Source organism: Dipodomys ordii, unplaced genomic scaffold (genome assembly GCF_000151885.1).
Source record: "Dipodomys ordii isolate 6190 unplaced genomic scaffold, Dord_2.0 Scaffold4, whole genome shotgun sequence".
Classification (NCBI taxonomy): domain Eukaryota; kingdom Metazoa; phylum Chordata; class Mammalia; order Rodentia; family Heteromyidae; genus Dipodomys; species Dipodomys ordii.
The window spans coordinates 9,373,672-9,397,218 of record NW_012267220.1 but is presented as its reverse complement, the minus strand read 5'-3'; the positions used below and the strand labels follow the sequence as shown (position 1 = coordinate 9,397,218).

General features: G+C 35.4%; 2 protein-coding genes across 2 annotated transcripts in view; one reads left to right on the top strand and one right to left on the bottom strand.

Moving 5' to 3' along the window:
* On the top strand, positions 1-8,643 carry Spata4 (spermatogenesis associated 4). The gene is made up of 6 exons (XM_013023796.1): positions 1-203; positions 1,126-1,255; positions 1,656-1,774; positions 1,874-2,094; positions 5,667-5,783; positions 8,540-8,643. Exons 1-6 carry the CDS (start codon positions 1-3, stop codon positions 8,641-8,643), a joined length of 894 nt encoding a protein of 297 aa, XP_012879250.1.
* Positions 8,644-11,938: 3,295 nt separating this feature from the next.
* The window catches only part of Wdr17 (WD repeat domain 17), a 57,436-nt gene continuing 45,827 nt past the window's right edge, over positions 11,939-23,547 (bottom strand). Inside the window, exons 22-28 of the mRNA XM_013023786.1 lie at positions 22,310-22,445; positions 19,793-19,934; positions 19,408-19,510; positions 18,159-18,260; positions 15,253-15,351; positions 14,769-14,949; positions 11,939-12,058 (exon numbers count right to left, since the gene is read on the bottom strand). Coding sequence (XP_012879240.1) covers positions 11,939-12,058; positions 14,769-14,949; positions 15,253-15,351; positions 18,159-18,260; positions 19,408-19,510; positions 19,793-19,934; positions 22,310-22,445 — 883 coding nt within the window. The remainder of the gene's footprint in view (positions 12,059-14,768; positions 14,950-15,252; positions 15,352-18,158; positions 18,261-19,407; positions 19,511-19,792; positions 19,935-22,309; positions 22,446-23,547) is intronic.

Here is a 23,547-nt window from a genome sequence, read left to right as displayed (position 1 = left end):
ATGGCTGCCGCTGGCCGGGAAGGGGAGTGTTGGCCACAGCCGGCGGCAGCCCTAGAAAAGTCAATCTCACTTTCGACTCTGCGAAGGAAGTCAAAGAAGTGTTTGGTGTATCCGCACCCTCCGAAGAGCTCGCGCCTGCCCCGATGCATCCTGCGCTGGCTTCAGAGCCTAGATCTCAGTTTCTTTCCCAGGAACATCAGCAGGTGATGGAGCCAGCCAAGGCCTAGCCCACCGAAAAGGCCCACCCCGAGGCCTACCCCCCCGGAAAGGCCCACCCCGAGGCCTAGCCCCCCGGAAAGGCCCACCCCGAGGCCTAGCCCCCCGGAAAGGCCCACCCCGAGGCCTAGCCCACCGAAAAGGCCCACCCTCCCCTCCCTGCCTGCAGGGCTTGTGCGCCTGCATGCGCCCCACTTTATATTCCAATCCAACCCCCCCCCCCCAGCCTACTCCCCACACAGGCATACATACAGAAGTACACACCCGCCTTAAGTAAAATATGAAACCTTTCCTTTGCTTATTCAACCACTGATTACATTAATATAGGATTAATTAATATAGTATTAATATTAATATAAATTAATATAGTATTCTTTGAGACTAAAAAAATCATCTGAGAGGGGCAAGGCTCTTTCCTCAGGTAGGATAGGAACTCATGCTTGCAGGTTATGCTCCTATGGAACTGGCGTCTATCATCAGGGATTTTGTTGTTGTTGCTTTTAAGTTGCTGCTTAACTGTAGTCGTCCTGAATGTAATATCAGTTAATATTTGCTCTGAGAATGCAAACAATTCCATAAAAGAAAATTAAGACCATGCGTCTTTTACACAGGAAGGAGTCTAGTTGGGCTCGATTTGGTATGCCTGACAGAGATGTGCCCAAGTTTTCATTGTGTATGTAAATCACTTGGGGATGTTGTTACAATTGCTAATTTGAATTCCTTTAAAGTACACTAAAGGTTTCAGTGTGTATACAAATCTAACAAAATGCTATGCCTTGGATCCTTCTCAATCACACAGAAAACGTTTTGTTTGAAAGATATTTATTATAGGGATGGAGATGCTAGATGTCAATTGTAAAATTACATTGTTTAACTTCACTATTGCCTTTCTTCGTTGCTATGGATCAGGGATTTTTCAAATGGCTTCCTGATTGCAGAAATATTCTGTATATATTACCCCTGGGATCTTAAAATAACATCCTTCGAAAATGGATGCTCTTTAAAAGTCAAGTTGGATAATTGGGCACAGATCGAAAAGGTAATATATCTTTTGCTATTGACTCATAATGTGCACGTGTGTGTGTGTGTGTGTGTATGTGTGTGTGTGTGTGTGTGTGAAGAGAGAGAAAGAGAGTGCTTTGTATGCTAAGATGTTGACAGTTTGTTTCCATGTACTGCAAACTTGTAAAATGCAACTGTTCATTCCACAAGATGTCTGTGGTTCTACAAGAAATTAGTTTGTTATCAAACATATTTGTTACTATTAATGTGGTATAGTACCATTGTTTCTCCACTGAAAGATATGTATTTTAATAACTAATGTGTTAAAACACATGGATTAACTAATGTGTTAAACAGATGGATTAAAGTGAATTTTTAGTAATTAGTGCTTATGACATAATTGCTTATGCTGAAAATATTTATTTCTACTATTAAAGTTTATGGCAAAAAAGAAACTTAAGTTACCTGCAGAACTAATCCATGGGACAATTCATTGTAAAGCTGGAGTACCTGAAATATTGATACAAGAGGTTTACACTTTATTAACACATCGAGAGTAAGTTGTTCAATTTTTCTAGTAATACAATTGAAGAGAATTTTCTTTGGATGACACTCGTGAATGAAATGTGACCTGTCACCCTTTTCTTATTTTCAGAGTGAAAAGTATACAGGAAGACTATGTGAATTTCACAGACTACAGCTACCAGATGAACCTACCTCTGGTTCCAAGGTCTACAGTTTCCCGGTCTATTAAGGATAACATTAGGCTAACTGAATTATTAAGCCACCCCAATATGCTCAACAATGAGCTGAAAGTAGAGTTCCTCTTCCTTTTACAAATGTTGCAAAGAAAATTAACCAGACAGTTGAATCCAGGTAAGTTTTCCCTGGAAGCAGCTGAGTTCTTTCAAACTCAAGGTGATATTTTTTTTTTAACACAGAGCAAAGAAAAACTTGCCACGCCGTGACCCCATGTCTACTTCTGTCACTGGCTAAAATGGGAAAAGACAATTTTTATGCTGGCAATAGAATCCTTTATTATTCTTGCAGTGCTTAATTCTTTCTTTCCTATGGTAGCACAAGATAACATCTGGCATAAACACTGAATTTTAGAAAAAAATGCTTGCCAATTTATTCAGGTAAACTTTTATGGGAAATGCATTTACATATCAACTCAAGTAATCCAAAAGAATGCAAATGTTTGAGTCAATCAGGATTTATGTTTTTAGAAAAAGCCTGCAGATTATCATGCCTCACTCTAGGTACTAGAGTATGATCAGTATTCTTTTCTGCTTTATTGCTGTGTGGATGGAAGGACAGATTAGAGAAACTCATGGCAGCTTTCCACAGGGACAATGACATAATTCACAATTCCAAGCAGATGGGCTACCTGACTCCTTCCTAGCATTTAATTAATTGATTAATTAGTGGTTGGATGTGGGACTTGAACTTAGGGCCTGGGTGCTGTCCCTGAGCTCTTTTGTTCAAGGGTAGTGCTCTACCAGTTTGAGCTATAGAGCCACTTCTGGTTTTCTGGTGCTTAAATGGAGACAAGTCTCAAGGACTTTCCTGCCTGGACTGGCCTTGAACCATGATTCTCAGATCTCAGCTTCCTGAGTAGCTAGGATTACAGGCCTGAGCCACCAGCCACTCTGCCCCACTTATGAGTCAGAATCTCTACCTCACACTTAGGAACTTAGGGAACTCTTGGGTAGCATACAAGTTATTCATGAAATGAGAAAGATGTAGGTCCCTAGGATTTATTTCCCCTTTGAACTCTTATGTTTTTGAAGGAAAATTCGTCTAGAGTGCTCAGAAAGGAACAGAGCCCTGCCAACATTTTGATTTCATTCAGTCTTGTGAGAATAAACTGCAGGACCTAAATTGATGATTTGTATACAGAAATTTATTTTTAATGACCATTGCCATAAATCATAAGATGTATGATAATTTGTTATGCTAGAAATGAAAACAGAATTAAAACTTCGTAGTTTCCACAATGACATTATAATCACCTACACTGAAATTGATAAAGTGGAACCTTTCCCTTTTAAGATCTAAATTCATCTGTAACTTCCATGGAGGACAAATTGCTTCATTACCACTTTTTGAATGGTATGTTCTTTTTCCCGCTGATTTGTATGCCTGCTCAGGTTTCAAGTACCTTTGAATATATGAGTCTCTTTCCAAATTCTCTATTCAACTTTGCCTACACAAGAACTCCGCTTCAAAATCCATGCATTTTTAGTGTTGCTCTGTAATTGTTATACTTCACATAGTCCTCATATTTATTCTTTGAAGGATGTATTGTAAATGACTTTTCTATTGCAGCAACTTTTGTTATCATGGATTCATGATTTCTGTCTAACATTGGATCTGCATTAATAGTTCTCTATTCTGAGATTTTCTTCCTCCCTTCTCCCTTTCCCTACTCTCTCCTCCCTCTCCTTCCCCTTTCTCTGTCTTGCTGGAGATTGAACCCAGTGTTAAACATGCCAGAAGCAAACGCTCTACCACTGAGCTGCTAGTGACTATGGACTGACTTTGTTTTTACTTTTGGAATGAATGTGTTTGAAAGACTTTTCTGGTTTCAATTTTGAAAATTTTAAAATTTCACTCTCCTAGGATAACCTAGAAATTTTCTCCCTAGGATAACCTAGAAATTTTCAAACACATATTAAGCTTGGTCTAAACGGCTGTCTTTATGCTTAAAGCACAAGTCTATGAAAGTACTGTGATGGTGATCACTTAAAGCTACCCCACATTTCACTGTAATTCTCTTGTTGTTCAGCATTCTGGTTCTGTCAGGTTACCACCCTCATTCTTAGTCCATTTTTCTTATTGTTGTTACACATTTACCTTTGCTTGGGGGTAACCTGTATCAGTGATCTCATTTTGAACACCCCTTTTCCTTAGCCACAATCACTCTAGTCTCCGGTCCCTGGACTGCTAATTGTAATCATCTCTTGTTTATTGCCATGGTAATTAATAGTGATAATTAGAGTTTTAGGAATTTGACTGATTTGTGCATCCCTCAGGGGGCATGAGTGATAGGTAGAAATTACCTTAGATTCATCTTCAGGCTCCAGTGAATTACAGGTTAGGGAGTGACCTTTTGGAGGCAAAGAGAAATTGCCTAATTATCAGATTTTTATATAATCAGTTGAACTATGGGAAATGTGGAAATAAGTTTGTCACTAATTTTAGAATGTAAACAGGTTTACAAAATGAAACATGTGCTGTGTGATTTGCTTATATGAAACAAAGACACTGGTAAAACTAACATATGACGACAGCAGTCCTAAGTGTTTTCCTTTCTAGTTAATGTCCAGGAAAGACAGCAGAAGGTTTTGGAGCTCTGGCAATGTATCATTTTGTGATCTGGCAGATATATTTCAAAACTTCATTGGCATAAATTAACCTCATGAGTATTACACTTATTTGTATATACATTACTGAATAAGAATGTATCAAAAACTAATAGGTTGTGGGTATGGGACCTAGCCTGTGGTCCCAGTTACTCCAGAGGCAGAGATAGAAAGATTATGGTCTGAAGTTGGTCTGAATAAGACAACAGATGCTATATGTAAATAAACAAACAAACCCCCCTAAAAGCAAAAGGGCAGGGAATATGAACTAGTGGAGCACTAGCCTAGCAAGTATAACGTCCTGAGTTCAATCTCCAGTGGTTGTTTCCAAACCAATGCAACAACAAAAGATAACCCACCGAAATGAATAGAAACATAAGAACATAAAATTACTACTTTTAAAGTGATTTTTAAAAATAATTATTTTGAGCATCAAATATTTTGAGCAATGTGGGGAAGGGGCTAGTCGGCCTGTATTTTCCCATTAGTCTTGAGAATATGATATGATTTGATAACTTGTTTAATTTTAAGGTAATGGCATCTTATTTTTTATCAGTTTTTATTGTGATAATACTGTACAGAGGGGTTACAGTACAGGAGCAAGGTAATGAGTACATTTCTTATCAAGCATTGTTGCCTCCTCCTTTATTTTTCCCCTACCATCCCTTCCCTCCCACCACCACAACTACACTCCCCTCCTTCCCCTGACAGAGCCTAAATTGTAAAGTCATCATGCCTATAATTTGTGGAGGGGAAGGGAAAAAAACAAATTGTTTAAATAGGGATACAGGTGGACCCATTGCAACAATGAGATGTACAAGACGTTATGTCGAAAAACGAATTTTACAACTTTGCTGGGGGTGGGGGGGTGAGAGTGGGAAGGGAGGAGCAGGGGGTTGGGGGCGGAGATGGGAAAGGATGGGAAGGGGAAACAAAGGAGGAGGCAACAATGCTTGATAAGAAATGTACTCATTACCTTGCCCATGTAATTGTAACCCCTCTGTATGGTATTTTCACAATAATAAATAATAAAAATAATAATAATGGAGCCAAAAAGTAACATTTGTGTTTGCTTGGTAGCATGGTTTGAAGTGAAACCAACAGTGGGAGAAATTACCCTTGATCATCTTCCGGCCCCGATCCCTGGGCACAGATCTCATCCAAGGGTTCTGAAGGAAAGAGCTACTCCTGTTTTATGTAAGTTCTTGTTGTAAATGTTTTCTCTTAAAATGGGTTATTTTACTTTGTTCAATTACAGTTTTTTAAAAAGAGTTAGTATAGAACCAGCATTATTCTAAAGTAATATTAAATTACCACTACTCTCCCAGTGCATATTTTCTACTTCTAAAAGCTCTCACCCAGTTCTCATTTTGTCTTTAAGATGTTGAATCTGAAACAGGAAACTGTGGTTGGAGCAAATTTCAGCTCTAAGAAACATGAAAGTATTGGGCACTAGGACTTCCCCATCTGTTGTATGACAAGAAGCTACTGGTTTAAAGCTTGTCACTTGGAAAACATTTCTATTACAGCAGCTGTAAACACATGGAAGAAATTCAGCCAGTCACCTGCTTTTGAATAGCTCACAAGTCATGGATGGCTTTTTACATGAAAGTGATAGGAAACTTAAGATTCTGTGCCCACAAACAACAGTGCCCCAGCAATGCATGTTTGCTTTATGTCCTGTATATAGCTGCTTTTACATTATTATGGCCCACAAAATAACAATTGGCAGATTTAACAAGAACATAGGGTAATATAATAATTTTAAAGACATATTTAGGACACGTTTTTACTAAACCATATTCATTGTATATCTGAAATTCAATTTAATCTGGGTGTCTTATAACTTTATCAGACAACCCTATCACAAAGTCAAAAACTTTATAGAATATGAGTGTGCCTCACTGCTGAAGAGTTCATTTCCTTTGTGTTACGAGTGATTTCATTGGCTAGGGCACATTCTTTGTTACATCAGATCTAACAGTATAATGTTAACAGATGTCTTTTAAAATTATTATAATTAAAAGGTGTTACAACTTTGAAGTCAGTTGATAAGTATAATGCTATTGAATATAGTGCTGAGTACATATATTTATATATTTATATAATGAGTATAATGCCAATACCACCTTTACACTTAGGAGTTTAATATACTGCTATGCATTGTAACTATTAAAGGATGAGACATTTTCCAAGCTGTTTGGCCACATATTATTATCGTATAATTTTTCTTTGTTCAATGGCCTTTGTAGTACTATTGTTTCTCAAAGCATACTTTAGAATCTTCAGGCATAAGCCAGCCTATTGAACCCGTTTGCCTCACCATAGCCCTAAAGCATGGGCATATAGACCTTAACATGGCAAGTCCCACACAAATGAATAAGGAAAAGACAAATCTCTGTAGTTACACCTTCAGATCTTCTGTTAGTAGTATACGCATGAAAAACTCCATCTGGGTAGAAATTGAAGCCAGGGCAGAGAGTGAGCGTGAAGTAGGAGTCATGGTGGGCATAGAGCCATGGCAATGAGACTTCAGATTTTATTTTTCTCACTTGCTTATTTCTTTTGCTTTATGGCTAATTGGATTTGACTGCGGATAGGAAAGGGCTTTGAGACCTGCAACCAAAAGCTGGAAGGGTGGTAATGAGTCTCAGCATGGCTTCCTTCCTGTGTAAGAAAAGATGTAATGTACCAAGAAAAGATGCCAACTATTTGAATTGCTAAATGATACTTCACATTTTTGTTATCTTTTTGGAAAGTTTTGAAAGCTCACATTAGTGTTCAGAAAATCTGTATGCTATCATTGCTACAGAGCAAGCCTCCAAACACAATGGGTTTTTGCTTTTATAATTTTAATCACGTAGTGCTATAAATAATTCCTCCTTCATTCTATTCTCTCAGTGGTGTCATTTATGTGTCTCTTTCATACCAATGATCTTTCTTTTCAAAATGGGAGATGTGTTAATGGAAAGCAGTTCTCACTGGACAGAGCAGACCAGAATAGGATGGTGACATTTATTATTATTTTACTTCTTTCAGTCATGTTCCAGATACTTGAGATCTCTCAGTCTAGGCCCGCAGAGAAATACTGAATGCTGTGAATTCATCTTGGTTAATTATGTGGATGAGAATAATTAAGATTTTTTTTCAGAGTTTGTTACGTGTGTCCTGTTTCAGTTGTTTTTGATAAAAGGTAAGGTGATGAGTTTAGGTCCGTAATCAGAAAGGTAATGGAAGGAGAAGAAGAACACTGGATGGTCGACTTAATTTTTCCAATTAAGCTTGAACATCACGGTGCTGAAAGCACAGGCCATTCATCAGAACATCCTCTAGTTACCAAACAGAGAATCCTGCATTAATTGTCAAGTAGGAAAATCATGTTTTTTTTTTAAAAGTCTTTTAACTCTTAAGTCCTTCTAATTCTTATCTAAATCTAGTATTTAGAAAATTATGGGCCAATGGGACATAGATTTCCTAGCTGCCACTGGCCCTCACGTTAGAACTCAGTGACCTAGATATAGTCTGGGTGGCCAGGGTGGATGCCTCAGAGTAATGACAGATCCAGAAACTCCATGATGAATCAGGTATGTTTGCCAGACCCAAGTACAACATCGTGCCATGGTTGCCTGAGCTGCTTTCTGAAGCAATTATCTAAAAATATTCGAGTCATATTCAGTATCAGATGCACCAAAATAAGCCCTGGATATTTTTAGGCATTGCTGATGACTTTTCAAGGTGGGTGACATTCAGATGTTTTTATATCCATGACTACTAGAAGACATGATCTAAACATTCTGCCTCACTGGCATTTCTCTATGCTCAGCCTTATTGTTAATCATTCTGTGTGTATTAGTATATTGTGTATATTGATATATTGTAAATACTGATATATTAACATGGATGTAAATATGAGTTGCATAATTTTTTTTGTTTAAATATCCCAACAAAAACAGATAATGCTGGTGGTCCACGTAAGGAAATTCAGGTGAAGCAATCGGGAACGCATTCGTGTACTTCTCTTAAGAAGCCTGTCATAAACATGGAAAAGGAACTTTGAAAATGCAACTTGCCAAGTGGCTTTGAAGAAGTGAGGCCACTATCTTTTGTCATATGACAGTGGCAAAAATCACACAGCACTGGCTGTTTCAATAGTAGATAAATTAAAAGTAGTATCTGTCCATAAGTTGGCTAAAGAATATTTTTTCAAGTTGATCCAACAACCACTTACTAAACACCTGTTGAAAATACACAATTAGCTAAATTAGTATAGTATGGGCACTCTAACGTTAAAGGTACAGTTAAATGTAATTCTCCATAATGAGTGAGTGGGTAATGATGGTGAAGAAGAACAGTCATGTTTTCTTGAAATGAGGGTTTGGTGTTAAGCTTCTCAGCTACTTCAGTTTGAAGCACTTACCTGTTGCTGCCATGCTCTATGCTTCTGGCAAAAATAAAAACAGGCTGCTATCCTGAAAGACTAATTATCTAATTAGACTTGGTTATTCTACTTTACTATATGCACAATATTCTTCCAACTGGAATTGTTCATGTTCAAGACTATGTCATTAACAGTCTCATTTGACTTCTGAGATGTCAGTTTTCAGCCATACTTGTCATTTTTTTAAAAGGTCAGACATTTTATGTGCATTTCTAGCTCCAGAGACTTCCTTGTTATACTTCACAGTTTCAGATAGATAGTATTTAGGAAGAGAATTGGTCATAACTTCCCGGGAATGTGTTCAGAATTCTATGTTATCTGAGTTAAAGAGAGCTAAATGAGGAGGTGATTTAATAAAATGTAGATAATATACCTTTTGTCATGCAATGTAATGAGACTATTTATAAAATACAAGTTTGTAAACATAATTTTGGCAGTAATGGGGTTTGACTTTAGGGCCTCACACTTGCTAGAGCACATGGTCTATCATTTAAGCCACACCTCTAGTTCTTTTTCTTTTTTTAATAAGGTTTTATGGGATTATAGGCATGCACCACCACACCTGTAAGAATACTTAGCTGATAAAATACAGTTGTTAGGAACAGTTCTAAAAAGCAGTACTGATAGTTGTGGAAGTGTTGCATAAAGAAGAATTACTTTTGTGAATAATGGAATAATGTTTCTTTGTTGTCTTGGTGTTTTATTCAAACTCCCAAAAGAGCTAATCATCATGTCATGACCATGGTAAATTCCTAAGACTTCTATGGAACCTACTGGAAATTGTGGGAAATATAAAATAGCCTGTAGGCTTCATTATGTAACTAATTAGTAAATAAAGATGGCAACAATGGTCAAATGGGAGACCTGAAGAGCCTGTCAATGTCATGTGAGCAGAGGCCAGCACTGCAGAAGTGGCTGCAAAGGATCTTCACTTTATAAAGGATTTTTGACTGAAAGAAGCAATGATGTTTTCTAGAAGCTACACCAGACTCTACAGCAGTAGAACCTTCTCAGTCATCTGGCAGATGTCCACCATGGGGTCAGAAGTGACTGTAATATCTGGTATTAGTTATTAAGCATTCTAGCACTTTTATTAATTTTTGAGTAAATTGTATTTTTATAGTCTGTGCTTTTATTAATTTTTTGTCAGTCATGGGTCTTGAACTGTGGGCCTGGGCGCTGTACCTGTGCTCTTCAGCTCAGGGCTAGAGCTCTACCACTTGAGCCACACAGCCAATTCCAGATTTGTGGTGGTTAATTGGAGCTAAGAGTCTCATGGACTTTCCTGCCTGGGCTGGCTTTGAACTGCGATCCTTAGATCTCAGCCTCCTGAATAGCTAGGATTATAGGCGTGAGCCACAAGCGCTTGGCTAGTTTCTTATAAGTAAACAATCAGCCTTTAAACCCAATGAAGTGATTTTCCTAGTTATTTTTTTCTGAATATGTTAACAACTGAGACTTTTCTTACCCATGAATTAACGCAACATTTATGCAGAATTAGTATTCTCTCAGTATTGGTTTTAGTGATAAGACTTTTGTGTATCTTAACAATTGACTCTATCATATCAGGTTTTAGAAGCAGCATTTATTAAGATGTAAGAGTAGCAATACATATGTATATATAAATCTAGGACAATGACAATGCTGTTATAGCTCCATAATACACTATTACATTTAGCCTGGAAAGTATATATTTAAATTACTTAGCTACAAATGTCTCATTTATTAAAAGTTGACTAGAAAGACATACTTTTTATTGCTAAATTACCTTCATATTAATAAATTGGCTAGACTAGGTTTTAGAAAATAATTGTGAGGCTTTTGCCACATTTACCAAATAGGGTAAATTTTCTTGTTATAAGGACAAAAAATACTGTCTTTAATGCAACTGAACATATCTGGGAAATTTTATCGAAATATGAATATTTATTTTGACTAAAATAAAAGTATATATTTTCACAAGACATAGCTCATTTTAATGTAATTTTGTAAGCCACATAGCTTTTATAAGAAAAATATTGTTCTATTGATTTAAAAATAATTGTCTATGAGAGTCGTCCTTCATAAAGGTATATTTAAAGCAGCAAAATACTTTTTTGCACATTATTATAATCTGGATATCTTCAAATTAAAATGAATTTGTACTACTTTTCATGCATGTCAACTCTGAAAGAATATTTGTATAAGTTAAATTTTTGTTTTTAATATGAAGGCACAATTTATAAAAATTGACATTTCAAACAATGTATTCATCATCTATTAAGAATGAATAATCATAATTAACATAAAAATATAGAATATTGTTGAAGCCTAGTAGAATTGTAGCTCAATCAATTAAACTTAGAATTTAGAAATTAGGTTGCTCTTTATTACATTCATGTGTTAGAGTTATATGATTTTTTTCTTTATATTTGATATATAAAATAGTATCCTGCATTCATCAAAATACAGAAAGTAATGCTTATTTTACATAAATAATTTATCTTAGTCTTTGAAGTATTTAAAGCACAATAACAGCAGTTTATATATTTATTTCTAAAAACAAAATTAAGAAAATTAAGAAAACACTACCATTTTTAAGTGAGAGGATTTACAATATATTGCCAATTAATAGAGAAAATTTGTTATAGATTATCATTAAATTACAAAATCTTTGATACATTTTTAGCCACAGTGTCACTGAGTTGTCTTCTTCCTAAATGTAGCTATTACAATTTATAAAAGAGACGTTTGTCTTCCCTTAAAATTATATATTTTATTTTTTGATGTTAATGAATAAAATTTACCAGTATTCCTCACTTCTTCCCACCTTGGATCCTTGTACCAGTGTTTGGCCCTCAGACAACCAAGATTAAAGTAATACAAACCCATAAAATCCCTTTTAAAAATAGGTATGCAAGGAGAAATATCATCTTCAAAATGGATTGAGTCGTATTCCAGTTCCTAAAGGTGAAAATGGATTCACCTTTGCCCACATCAAAGCATCATTCAGTGAGATAGCCGATTTTCCATCTTCAAGGAAATATACAGGGCCCTGGAAACAACAAAACGTTGGGAAAGAGAAGATGAGTTGGTAATTTGCAACGCCATTTTAAACTTCCAGAAACAGAGTCACTGCAATGAGAAACACCTAGAGACTTTTTTTTGGGTGGGGGGCGTCCTTCGTGGGGCTTGAACTCTGGGCCTGGGCACTGTCCCTCAGCTCTTCTGCTCAAAGAGAACACATTTGAGCCATAGGGACACTTGTGGTTTTCTGGTGGTTAATTGGAGATAAGAGTCTCCCGAACGGGTTGGGAACGTGGTTTAGTGTTAGGCTGCTCACCTCGTATGCACGAAGCCCGGGGTTCGATTCCTCAGTTGCATATAAACAGAAAAAGCCAGAAGTGGAGCCATGGCTTAAGTGGTAGAGCGCTAGCCTTGAATAAAGGAAGCTCAAGGACAGTGCCTGGGCCCTGGGTTCAAGCCTCAATTAAAAAAAAGTCTCATGGACTTTTCTGCCTGAGCTGGCTTTGAACCATGATCCTCAGATCCTGTATCCTCAGATCATGCATCCTCAGCCTCCTGAGTAGCCACAGGTAGCCAGACCCCAGGTGACTTTTAAGCAACTAAATGGAATTTAAGAATATGAGAATAGTTTGGTTTGTTTTCAATGCTGCTAGCTAGAGAAATATTTTCAAATACAATTGTATTATACCACTATTACCTGATGTCTAGCAAAATATAATTTTACAATTTAAGTTATATACGTTAATGCTATCAACAATAGTCATTATTAGTTAATTAACTGCCACAAAGAAAATGTATTTTGTAAAGGTCTATAGCCTAATAATAGATTTAAATATAGTCACTCCTTTAATCATGTAGCCAATGTTGACATAGTTGGAGAAATTCTTGAAGCCAGGATCTTTGATCTTGCTGTTTAGAAGATAATAAATATATATATATATATATGTATGTATATGTTTTGTTTTCGGTAATGGGGCCTGAACTCGCCCTGGGAGCTGTCCCTCAGCTCTTCAGCTCAAGGCTAGCACTCTACCACTTGAGCCACAATGCTACTTCTTGGCTTTTTCTGCTCATGTAGTGCTGAAGAATTGAACTGAGGGCCTCATGCATGCAAGGCAAGCACTCTACCACTGAGCCACCTTCCCAGTCCATAAATGTATATTTTTATGAGCCTTTAAAGAACTTTATATTTATTCTCATGATTTAAAGGATATTTATACTTTATCTGTATCAGCTATTGTACATATCCCGAATAACTATGCAAACAATATTACCCTGGAAACACATGGCTAAAAGACCATGAAAGCAAAAATTTCAAATTTCTCAACTAGATTATAAATCAATCATAGTTTCATTATGGTATTAAAAATATACTTGTTGTTAACAAATTAATTTTAGATATTGGGAAGACTATCACAGTTGTAGTTGAATACATTCAAATTTGTACTTGGAATTTAGTAATAATAGCTTACATACATTAATTCCTTGTTGAAATAGGAATTTCCTAGGAGGGAGCAATACACCTCCATTAACATGAAAAATGAGGAAATCATTTCCTGAGTGTAGGTTTGGAACAGAAAGGTTAGCTGACTGAATGAATGGTCATTTGGCTATCATAGGTAGAGAAAAGGAACATGATGTCCCATGTATCAAAATGGCACAGAATGGAGAGTGAGTGGACTAAAGATATACTCCAGAAATTACATAACTTCTCACTCTTCATTATGTAACTGAATTTACTGCTTGGATTCCTTATGAGCCTAAGTGAATAATAAAAGTTATATACAATTATGTGCCCTAAATTTTGGCACACACTGCTGTTTTATGAAGACTGACTCACAGTGGCCAGGTACTTTCTTCAATGGCCTGTCATGTGTGAACACTAGTTAGAAAGGTTTTTTCCAACATTACAAATATGAGGTAAGTTACTGGGCAGTGGAACTTGTCTAGTCTGAGCCATATTCTCAAGTAGTACCTCAAATGGTTCATTTTTGTTTACTTCATGAGGACTCCTATAACTAGTGCAGGCTCCAAGCTGACGGAGATTTCTCTACTTCTTGAAGATAATTACACTTCTGGATTCCAGTGAGAGTCTCTGGCATCTTTCATAATCATCAGTTTGAATGGAACATTAAGGAACAGTCTTTGGGAATTACTTATCCCCATGATAGTTCCCAATGCTTTTGAACTGTTGAAAGCTCAGAAACTCATTGTAAGAACATGCATAATATGGTAATTTGTCATATATCTTTTTATTTTTTTGTATTTATACAACACAAATAAAAAATGTTACTGTTGAGATTGTCCCTTTGTCTCTCTAATTTAATACCTCTCAGGATATGATCTATACATATTTTAAAGCACATTTGTAACTAAGCATACATTTTTCATATTGTTTAGTTATTACATGAATTGCATCCATGATAACATTTTAAGACTCTCTCTCTCTCTCTCCCTGAATTTAAAGAGAGAATATAATTTACACCATCATGGAAAATACTAGGGGGCATTTTTGGGGGGCCACGCCTCATGCCTCTTCACTTACAGCTTACTTACAGCTGATTTCAAGCCATGATCTCTGATCTCAGCCTACTAAGTGTTTTGGATTACAGCCTAGGTATGAGCCACCAGCACCTGACTGTTACCTACTTTTACAAGTCTATATTCATTGAAGATAAAATATCAAAGAGAAACACACAAATAGAGGAAATGCACACTTTATGTCTAACAGATTGTACCTGTATTTTTAATCCTGTAAAACAAGAGATGTGAATATCAGAATGACTGGGAAGATTTGATCCAGTCACATAATCTGGTCCAATAATTCCTGCGAGTGGTTCTTCTTTCAGTCTCTTCAGCAAAGTTGCATAAACTGTTCTTTGAGAATCAGAAGGAGGTGTGTATGAAGAATCTTCTGATCTATATTTTCAACAGATGTTAAAATTTCATTTTTGTAGAATCAAGAATGGAGACTGATTAGAAATAGACTAATGATTACTAAGTTTTCCTTTATAGATGGAGGCAAATTAAGTTGAGACCAAAGAGATAGAAACACAAAGACCTTAAAAAAAGGCCTTTTAAGGAGCATCATCATTACTGAATACACGCTAACAAATCAGCATTTATTATTTTGCTAAAACTGAAAAAGTGACACTCTGCCAATGATTTTGTTGATAGTAGTAAATTCCTCTACAGTTCAATTGTTATGCCAAATTCACTCACTGGTTGCTGAACTGTGTGCAAGCTCTCCATGCATCCAGTTCTTCAGAAAGATGCTCAAGTTTTAAAGGTACTGACACCACTCGACGTTTTAAGAGCTGACTGAAATGTAAAAAAAGATATTAACATCTGACATAAAAAATGCAAAAAGCAAATGGATCTTAAATAATTGTGGCTTTTGATGTGACAATGATTGTTCAAAATACATATGTAAATATAACTATATGGGCACAAGCCCATATACACATATGCTCCCTTACTTACTTAGAATTTAGGTCCCTGGAAAGCCTCCCATGCTTAAGGAACACTGGTTTGACGAGTGACTGAGTATGTAAGTAAATGAGCTGTAAAATGTATGGAGAATGGTTGACAAGCCCAGAAACATTGAGTAATGACCACAGTGAGTGAGAACATTTAAACATGACCCTGATCATTGAATCTTTGATGGCACAGATAATGGCACCATTAAAAGAAGAAAAGTGCAGGAAAAAGAGATGTGAGAGGAAAGATGATTTTAATTTTGAGAAGACTGAATTAAGGTCAGGGTTTAGCCAACTGCTATATAAACATAGATGATATGTTATATCTAGATATAAAATGGAGTTATTTTTCACAGAGGGAATAGGAAAAACAAAAATATCTGTTTCTGGAAGAAAAAAGAGAGGGAAGAGAAGTGGAATAGAGACATGGGGGAAAAGGGGGGGAGGGAGACAGGAAGGAAAAGGAAGAATTGTCATTATCGAAAAGTTCTTTAAGTTCTTAACCTTTTATTTCTTTATGTTTCCTTCAACTTAAGATGCACTGTCGTGACTCCCTCCTACCTTTCAAGTAAGAGTCAATTGTTTTATTCTCCTTATTAATTGAAGCAACCATTTTCTAATTACTTTTATCATTACTGATTACAAATAGCTAGACATATATCTTTCATATTATTCTTACATATTATTCTTGCATTTTAAGATTGTTGAAAGTTGCTTTTCAATTTTGATTGCACTGTTAACCAGCATAGATATAAATTTTCCCTGAATAACCTGAAAGTGGTAATTCTATATTATTGTTTCAGCTCTATTAGCTAGCAGCTATTTTTTCACCAGAGGGAAAAGTTAGAGATGATAAAGTTTGAACAAGTTTAGGGAACCAAAATACACTGTTGGTGGGAATATAAACTTGTTCAACTACTCTGTAAAGCAGTTTGGAGGTTCCTCAAAAGATTGAACATAGGCCCATATGAGCCAGCAATTCTACTTCTGGACATTTATCCAAAACATGACAAAGCAGGATTCAATAAAGTCATCAATACAACTAACACCGCAGCACAATTCATCATAGACAAGGTATGGGATCAGCCAAATGGCCCTAAATGGATGAATGGATCAAGGAAATGTGGTATATATACACACAATGAAATTTTACTCATACATTAGAAATAATAATAATATATCATTTGCAAAGAAATGGAAAGTACTTTAATACAGTCATGTTATGGGAGGTAAGTCTTCCCCAGAGAGAAAAAGGTTGCATATTTTCCCCCATATATGGAAGGTAGAATTAGTTTACAAACATTAATTGTTACATTTGGTGGTATGCAAGTGTCTACAAATCTTTGAACTGAAATATGGTAGATTCAAGGGGGAACTCAAACAGAAGAGTTCCTTAGAAAGGCAAAGTCAAAGTTAACAAAGTTAAACACCAGGAGACAGGTACTTGAAAGGGATAGAATGGGGTGAAGGGGAGAGAGAATTAGAGGAAAAGGGTAGAAGAATGCAAAAATCCCATGTATAGTCTACACAATTCAGAAGAGAGGGAAGGAGTGGGTTTGGAGGTATGGATGAGAATGTTGAAAGGTGTGACATTGATCAAGGCATATTACTACTTTAAATGCCAACTCCTTTCTGCAATTACTTAAAGATTATAAAATAGTTTTTTTAAAGGAAGCTTTCTATTCCTCTTGTAATCTTCTGCCTCCAATAAAAACCACTCGGAAAATATGCTTATGCCCACACTCAGCATCAGGAAATTATAAGGTCATTTACTATGCTGTTTAGTAAACTAGCTGACTTGGAAATGGGTTTTTAAGGAAGATGCTGCATTTATTATTCTTCACTTTCTGTGACAGGGTCTCACTATGAAACCTGGGTTGATTTTAAACCTACTGGGTAGCCCAGGCTGGTCTTAAACTCAACATCCTTCTGTGTCAGTCTTGAATATTACTTTTGAGAACAACATATATTAAGCATAGTGGCTGAAATTCAGCAAGCTGTTAGAAAATGTAGGAAACTACTGAAACACTTAAGTCTTGAGTATAAAAGATACCTGCTGGTCACATATACCTTTTATTTTCTACTTTTCCACCATAGTGACTGGAAAGTAAACAAAATGTCCATCTTATTTTGAAGGTAACATTACACAATTATGTCCACTGAAATGCAGGCATGAATACCTAAGGAGGAATTTCCTTCCTGAATAAAATAGTCTTGTCTGCAGAAAGTGGTTTGCAGTCTCTATCCTTCACCCTTGCCTCTATCCTGCTTGGAGAATGCATATAATATTTGGAGATTTAGTAGCTATCTTTTAATCATGAAGAAAGAATCCAAGAATATCAGGGTAAAAAGTAGGAAGAATCTAGGACTTTAAAAGAATCAATGAACAGTTTCAACAGTGCTAGAATACCTATCTGAAATTTCCTCACATATATGACCAATATATCCATGTACATAAGCTAATATTAGAATTTTCATCATTTATGACCTAAAGTCATCTTAATTAATATAATTAAATTTTCCTTATTGCAATTATACATGAAACAAATAATACTATAGTGATGTATTTATTGCCTTCTGATTCAATTGAAGGCTATCATCTTGGCAAAACAAATTTCTCTAATTTCATGATAGAAGTATTCTTTTTACCTTGTGTATTCATAAAGTGCTGGAACAATGCTTTGGTACTGTCTCCTGATAGCCAATAATGCACCAATATAACCACATAGTATTAATAACTCATTTCGAGCTCTAAAAGAGAATACGCATATATTTTAGCTCTACAATTTGGAGTAAACATATTCTTCTTGTATATAGTTCATGTACTTTTTAGACATTTGTGCTACATTATATATTTTAATGGAAAATAAAGCTATTAAGTAGGATTTAACACTTCCTTGCTTGTTTTTCACTACTCCTGATTGTCTTTGTTGGTTTTCATTTTTTGGGGGGGCGCTGCTATTCTAGGACTTGAACCCAGTTTCTCATACAAACTAAGCAAATATTTCTCTATTGTTGACTCATACCCCCAGTCATCTTCTGACTTTTTATGTTATTTATCTTTAACTTACTCCTTTTGTCAGATTTAAGAATTCATAGCAAATTGTGTAAACTGTAGGAAATGACAAAAAATTATCTACTCTATTGTATGTTGAAAGTATTTTCCAGGTTTCCAGGCTGTTGTCTTATAATTTTTATGTATTGAAACAAAAATAAAAATCCTGAATATCTTCTTACAAAATATATCCACATCTCCTGAGCTTTTGTTACATGAACAGCAATGTCTTTAAGTGGTATTGTGTGTGTGTGTGTGTGTGTGTGTACACACGCGTACTGGTACTGGTACTGAATGTAGGCCTTGCAAAAACTTCTTGCTAGGTATTTTCAATTATCCACCCTCGAGATGCACCTCCAGTCAAGCTTTCTTTTGGGCTAATTGTAGATGGAGTAGCTTTGAACTGCCATCCTCCAGGTTTAGCCTCCTGAGTAGTTAAGATTACGGTGTGAGCCATCAGTACTAGGGTGGTACTTAAGAACAATACTCATTTCTACTTTCTATCCTGTGTATTTCCCTCCATCATATCATAAATATGATATTTATTTCTTGAGAATTTGATATCTTCAACCATCTAGAAACTGATGAATTAGCCTTTGTAAATTCAGGTGTGTATGTGTGTTCAAGTGTCTATACACAAATATATAAGCTCACGTACTAAATATTACTGAATAACACTGCAAATATTTACTATACATTTCTAGCTGACTTCTGCATTTTTATTAAGAATGTTACAAAAAGTCAAATGTAATTATTCTTCAAGTGTAACCACTGCCCCAAACAATACTCTTTCTTTATCTCAGTACCGTTGTAAAACATTACATTGACTCAAAAAGTACTCACTCGGTACATGCATGCATGATTAACTTTTCAGTACGAATATAACTCAATAGGTCAAGTGCAGGGTAGATGCTGTCCAACGTCCAATCTGAACTACTGATGTATTCTGGCAAAATAAGATCAAGTCAAAGATGCTTCAAAATAATGGTTGCAAAACTTGTTCCTCCAATTATTGTGTTCTACAGTTCTGCCACTCTATCCTGTCTCTATACAGTATTTTCTATTCACTGTCTCTCAATTCCCCATGACATAAAATCAGGAGGGATGCCATATTTTCATATCAGTAATCTCTTGAAAATCTAGGAAGGCAAGTACTAATTATACAAATGAGTGAACAGACCAAATAGATGTGAACTTTTTAAAATTATACTACCAGCTAGAAACTTACCTTTGACAAAGTCAAGACCAATAGGAAGAGCTTTCTCAGGCTCTTGACTTAGTAGGTAATACTTTATAGTTTCAAATACATTGCCATCTGCATGGGCTGCCTCAGCTAATTGCAGACATTCCTCTACTGTGGGTAGCTTGCACTAGAAAATAATTGATTTAATAGCAATGTTAGTAAGATATATTGGGACAAAAGCAGTTGAATAAATATTAAACATTGCCATATACCCAGTTTCTTTCACTTTGTTAGAGTTTCCCAGAATCTGCTGAATTAGTTATTTTTAGAATAAATATACAGACAAAAGCTACATCAGCATTCATGGTAAATCTGACAGTTCAGCATCACATGTCTTCTACGTTGTAAGTTCACCTAGCCTCCAGGCCAAGGCACCTTAATTCAAGGAGGCTAGAACTGTCAGGCTCTAAAATTGAACACCTTTTGGCTCATGAAATTTCATTATTACAGTATGAAAATAAATGTATATTAATTTTTTCTGTAAAAAAGAAAGTATAAACAAAGCCAGGTACTGGTGGCTTGCACTGTAATCCTAGTTTCTGAGGAGGATCTGAGGATTATAGTGCAAAGCTAGCCTGGGCAGAAAAGTTCCTGACACTCTTACTTTCATTCTCAAATAGAATAGGAGAAATTCTTTTCCTGTGTTAGAATCCCCAAAGTTATTTATACTAACATCATTTTTGTACATTGTGAAACTGTACAATCATTAACATGTTTGCAAATATTCATTCATCTTTCCAAAGAGCTCCACATTTAAGAAGAAATTGATCATATGTTTTTCAGAATATATAATGAAGACAAGGTGAATACTGTTCTTGCCCAGGTTTTTGGGATGGGTCTATGGTAAAATGTTATAGAAGGATGAAGTTCTGAATATATTTTAGCTGCATGGAAATATAATGATAATTAAGAGCATATATTTCAATATAGATCAAAGACTTAAGTGATCTTGCCACAAAGGAATGATAAGTATTTCAAGAAATAGGTATATAATATCTCTGGCTTGATTTTTCTACCATTAATGGGTATAAGAAAGTATCACTTTTACTCTATAGTTATATACAACTATTATTTGCCAAGTACAAATAAAATAATATGCCATGTGTTGGTGGCTAACGCCTATAATACTAGCTATTCAGGAAGCTGAGATTTGAGGATTGCAGTTTGAAGTCAACCCAAGCAGATAAATCCGTGAATCTCATATCTCCAATTAAACCAGCAAAAAGCCAGAATTGGAGCCAGCTTTGAGTGCAAATGTCAACATGAGCACAAAGCCCTGTTCAATCCACTATACCATTAAGACAAATAAATAATACTAATTCCATATAGATTTATGTTGTTATTTAGCCTCTACAAGTGTTCACTTTAACATCCTTATTCTTTGCTTGAGGGAACATATTAGCATACAAACACTTCAGAATAATTGTACAATACAAAAAAAGCCTCCTACCTCTTTCTATATCCACTGTAGTTTCAATGTAAGATTTGCAATTATGTTTACAAACCAATTTTGTAACATAGGTATATAAAGGAATTAAAATCTCTCTTACTCTTAGATTCTACTGGTTAGATTAACTTTGGACACTTATCCTATCTCAAGTACATTCCCTTATTTTACACACACATATACACACATACACATACAGACCTATCCAGATACTTTACCTGCATACACTTTTTATCTATATATATGAATACAATATTCAATAAGTGTATACTGTTCAATGAATAGGGCCACTCACCTACAGAGGAAAGATCTACATATAATTTTTCTTATAGGCATTTTAATAGCTATACTACAAAAACTGTGTTCATTCATGGTAATTTTAAAATGAGATTATACATGCATGGGTAGTTTTTAAAACTTTCTATTTTATGGCCATTTACTCTTATCCATAGAAGCAGTCTTGTGATATTTTTTAGGAACTAGTAGCATAAAAGTATAGGAATATGCTAGAAGTTTTATAAACTATCTTCCTACTGTTAGACATTTTTATTTTTATATATAATGTTAATATATAGGTTACTATATTTTATAAAGGCATGGTTTTTAATAACTTTAGAATAATGTACAAGGTTTGCATTGCGTCGTGAATGTTTTTCAAAATCTAACGTCATCTGTTTTGAAAAGCTATTATATGCCTCCACTCAGATGCAAGCATCTGGGACATAAGAGACTTACTAAAATTTTACTCCACCTTTAAATCATTTGAGCAAGTTTGTTTCTTCTACGAGTTTGTATTCTTTGTAAAGCAAAATGTAAAAACCTTATTTTTCATGCTTCTATAGATTTATGAATTGATTAATTTAAAATATTTGTAAAACCTTAGAAAAAAGACAAATAAATGTTTCTTCTTAATGATATCATTCTTGCTGAATTTTTAAGTAAGCCAAAGGGACCACATATTTGTATTTTTCTGCACATTTATGTTTTTTCTTGAATATAAAATTAATTATCTCATGACACTGTATTACAAACTGATCTGTACTATCATTGCCTACCTTTTTATGGAGGTCATTTATTTCTTCAGTACACCCTGGGTAGAAAGCACAGAGTTTTACTAAATGCAGTTCACTGTCAGGAATCATTAGGAGGAGATCAGCTGCCAAATTCCTGTTCATATAGTAAAAAGAGAAACTTTAATGAGGAAATACTCTAAAAATAACATAATTTTCAAAAAAAGGCTTACACATGTTAAAGTACTAAACATTAAAATATCTACAGATACTTTTTGTATAAACCTCTCAAATCACTGGTTTTAGATTGTTTCATGATAACTGGGAAAAAAACGCACAATTTTCAGTGATTCAAGCTATTGTTTGGTTTTCAAGAATTTCATATATTAATAGTCAGCCTGAGTTTAGAGTAGGTGATATTTCAAGTGAGAATTTATAAGGCTGTGAATGAGGGACTCTAGAAAAGGAAGCTCTTCAGCTTGCTTGTGAAGACAAAGTAAAAATCATGTTAGTCATTAATGTGAATAAATCATTTTATTTTAATGTGAGAAAGGCTTAAGAATATAAAGACAACCATTAGGTGTAGTTTGAACTTCTGGTATAAATCCAAAATTAAAAGAAAGACATACACATCAAACTCCTAAAATAGTAATATTTTAAATTAGGCTTATGTTACGATTTTTAGAATAAAATGTGAGCTATCACATTAGAAATATTAGTATTGGCCAGGTAAATCCTTGTTTAATAAGACATATAGAGTAGTTTACTTGTTCTTTCTAAAAACTGTGAAAAATAGAATGTATTTTGTAATACCAAAATCTTTTTTTTTTTTTTTTGGTTGTGGGGCTTCAACTCTGGGCATGGGTGCCATCCCTCAACTAGTGCCACTTCTGGTTTCTGGTGGTTAATTGGAGATAAGAGTCTCACAGACTATCCTGCCCAGGCTGGTTTTGAACTGTGATGCTCAGATCTCAGCCTCCTGAGTAGCTAGGACCAGGCATGAGCCTCCAGTGCCTGGCTAATACCAAAACCTTTTTTTTTTTTATTGTGAAAATACTGTACACAGGGGTTACAATTACACGGGCAAAATAATGAGTACATTTCTTATAGCCTCCTCCTTTGTTTCCCCTTTCCATCCCTTCCCATTCTCCCCCCGTCCTCCCCATCTAATCCCCCCCCCACCAAAGTTGTAAAGTTTGTTCTCTTTTTCTTTGTTTTTGTTTGTTTGTTTTTGGGTCCAGTTGTGGGGCCTGAACTCTGGGCCTGGGCGCTGTCCCTCAGCT

Bases quoted from the DNA above. Each gene is read 5' to 3' on its own strand.
- Spata4 (XM_013023796.1), top strand. From the start codon at position 1: ATGGCTGCCGCTGGCCGGGAAGGGGAGTGTTGGCCACAGCCGGCGGCA. The intron at 1,256-1,655 runs GTAATATATCTT...CTACTATTAAAG, and splicing joins ATTGGGCACAGATCGAAAAG to TTTATGGCAAAAAAGAAACT. The intron at 5,784-8,539 runs GTAAGTTCTTGT...CAACAAAAACAG, and splicing joins AAGAGCTACTCCTGTTTTAT to ATAATGCTGGTGGTCCACGT.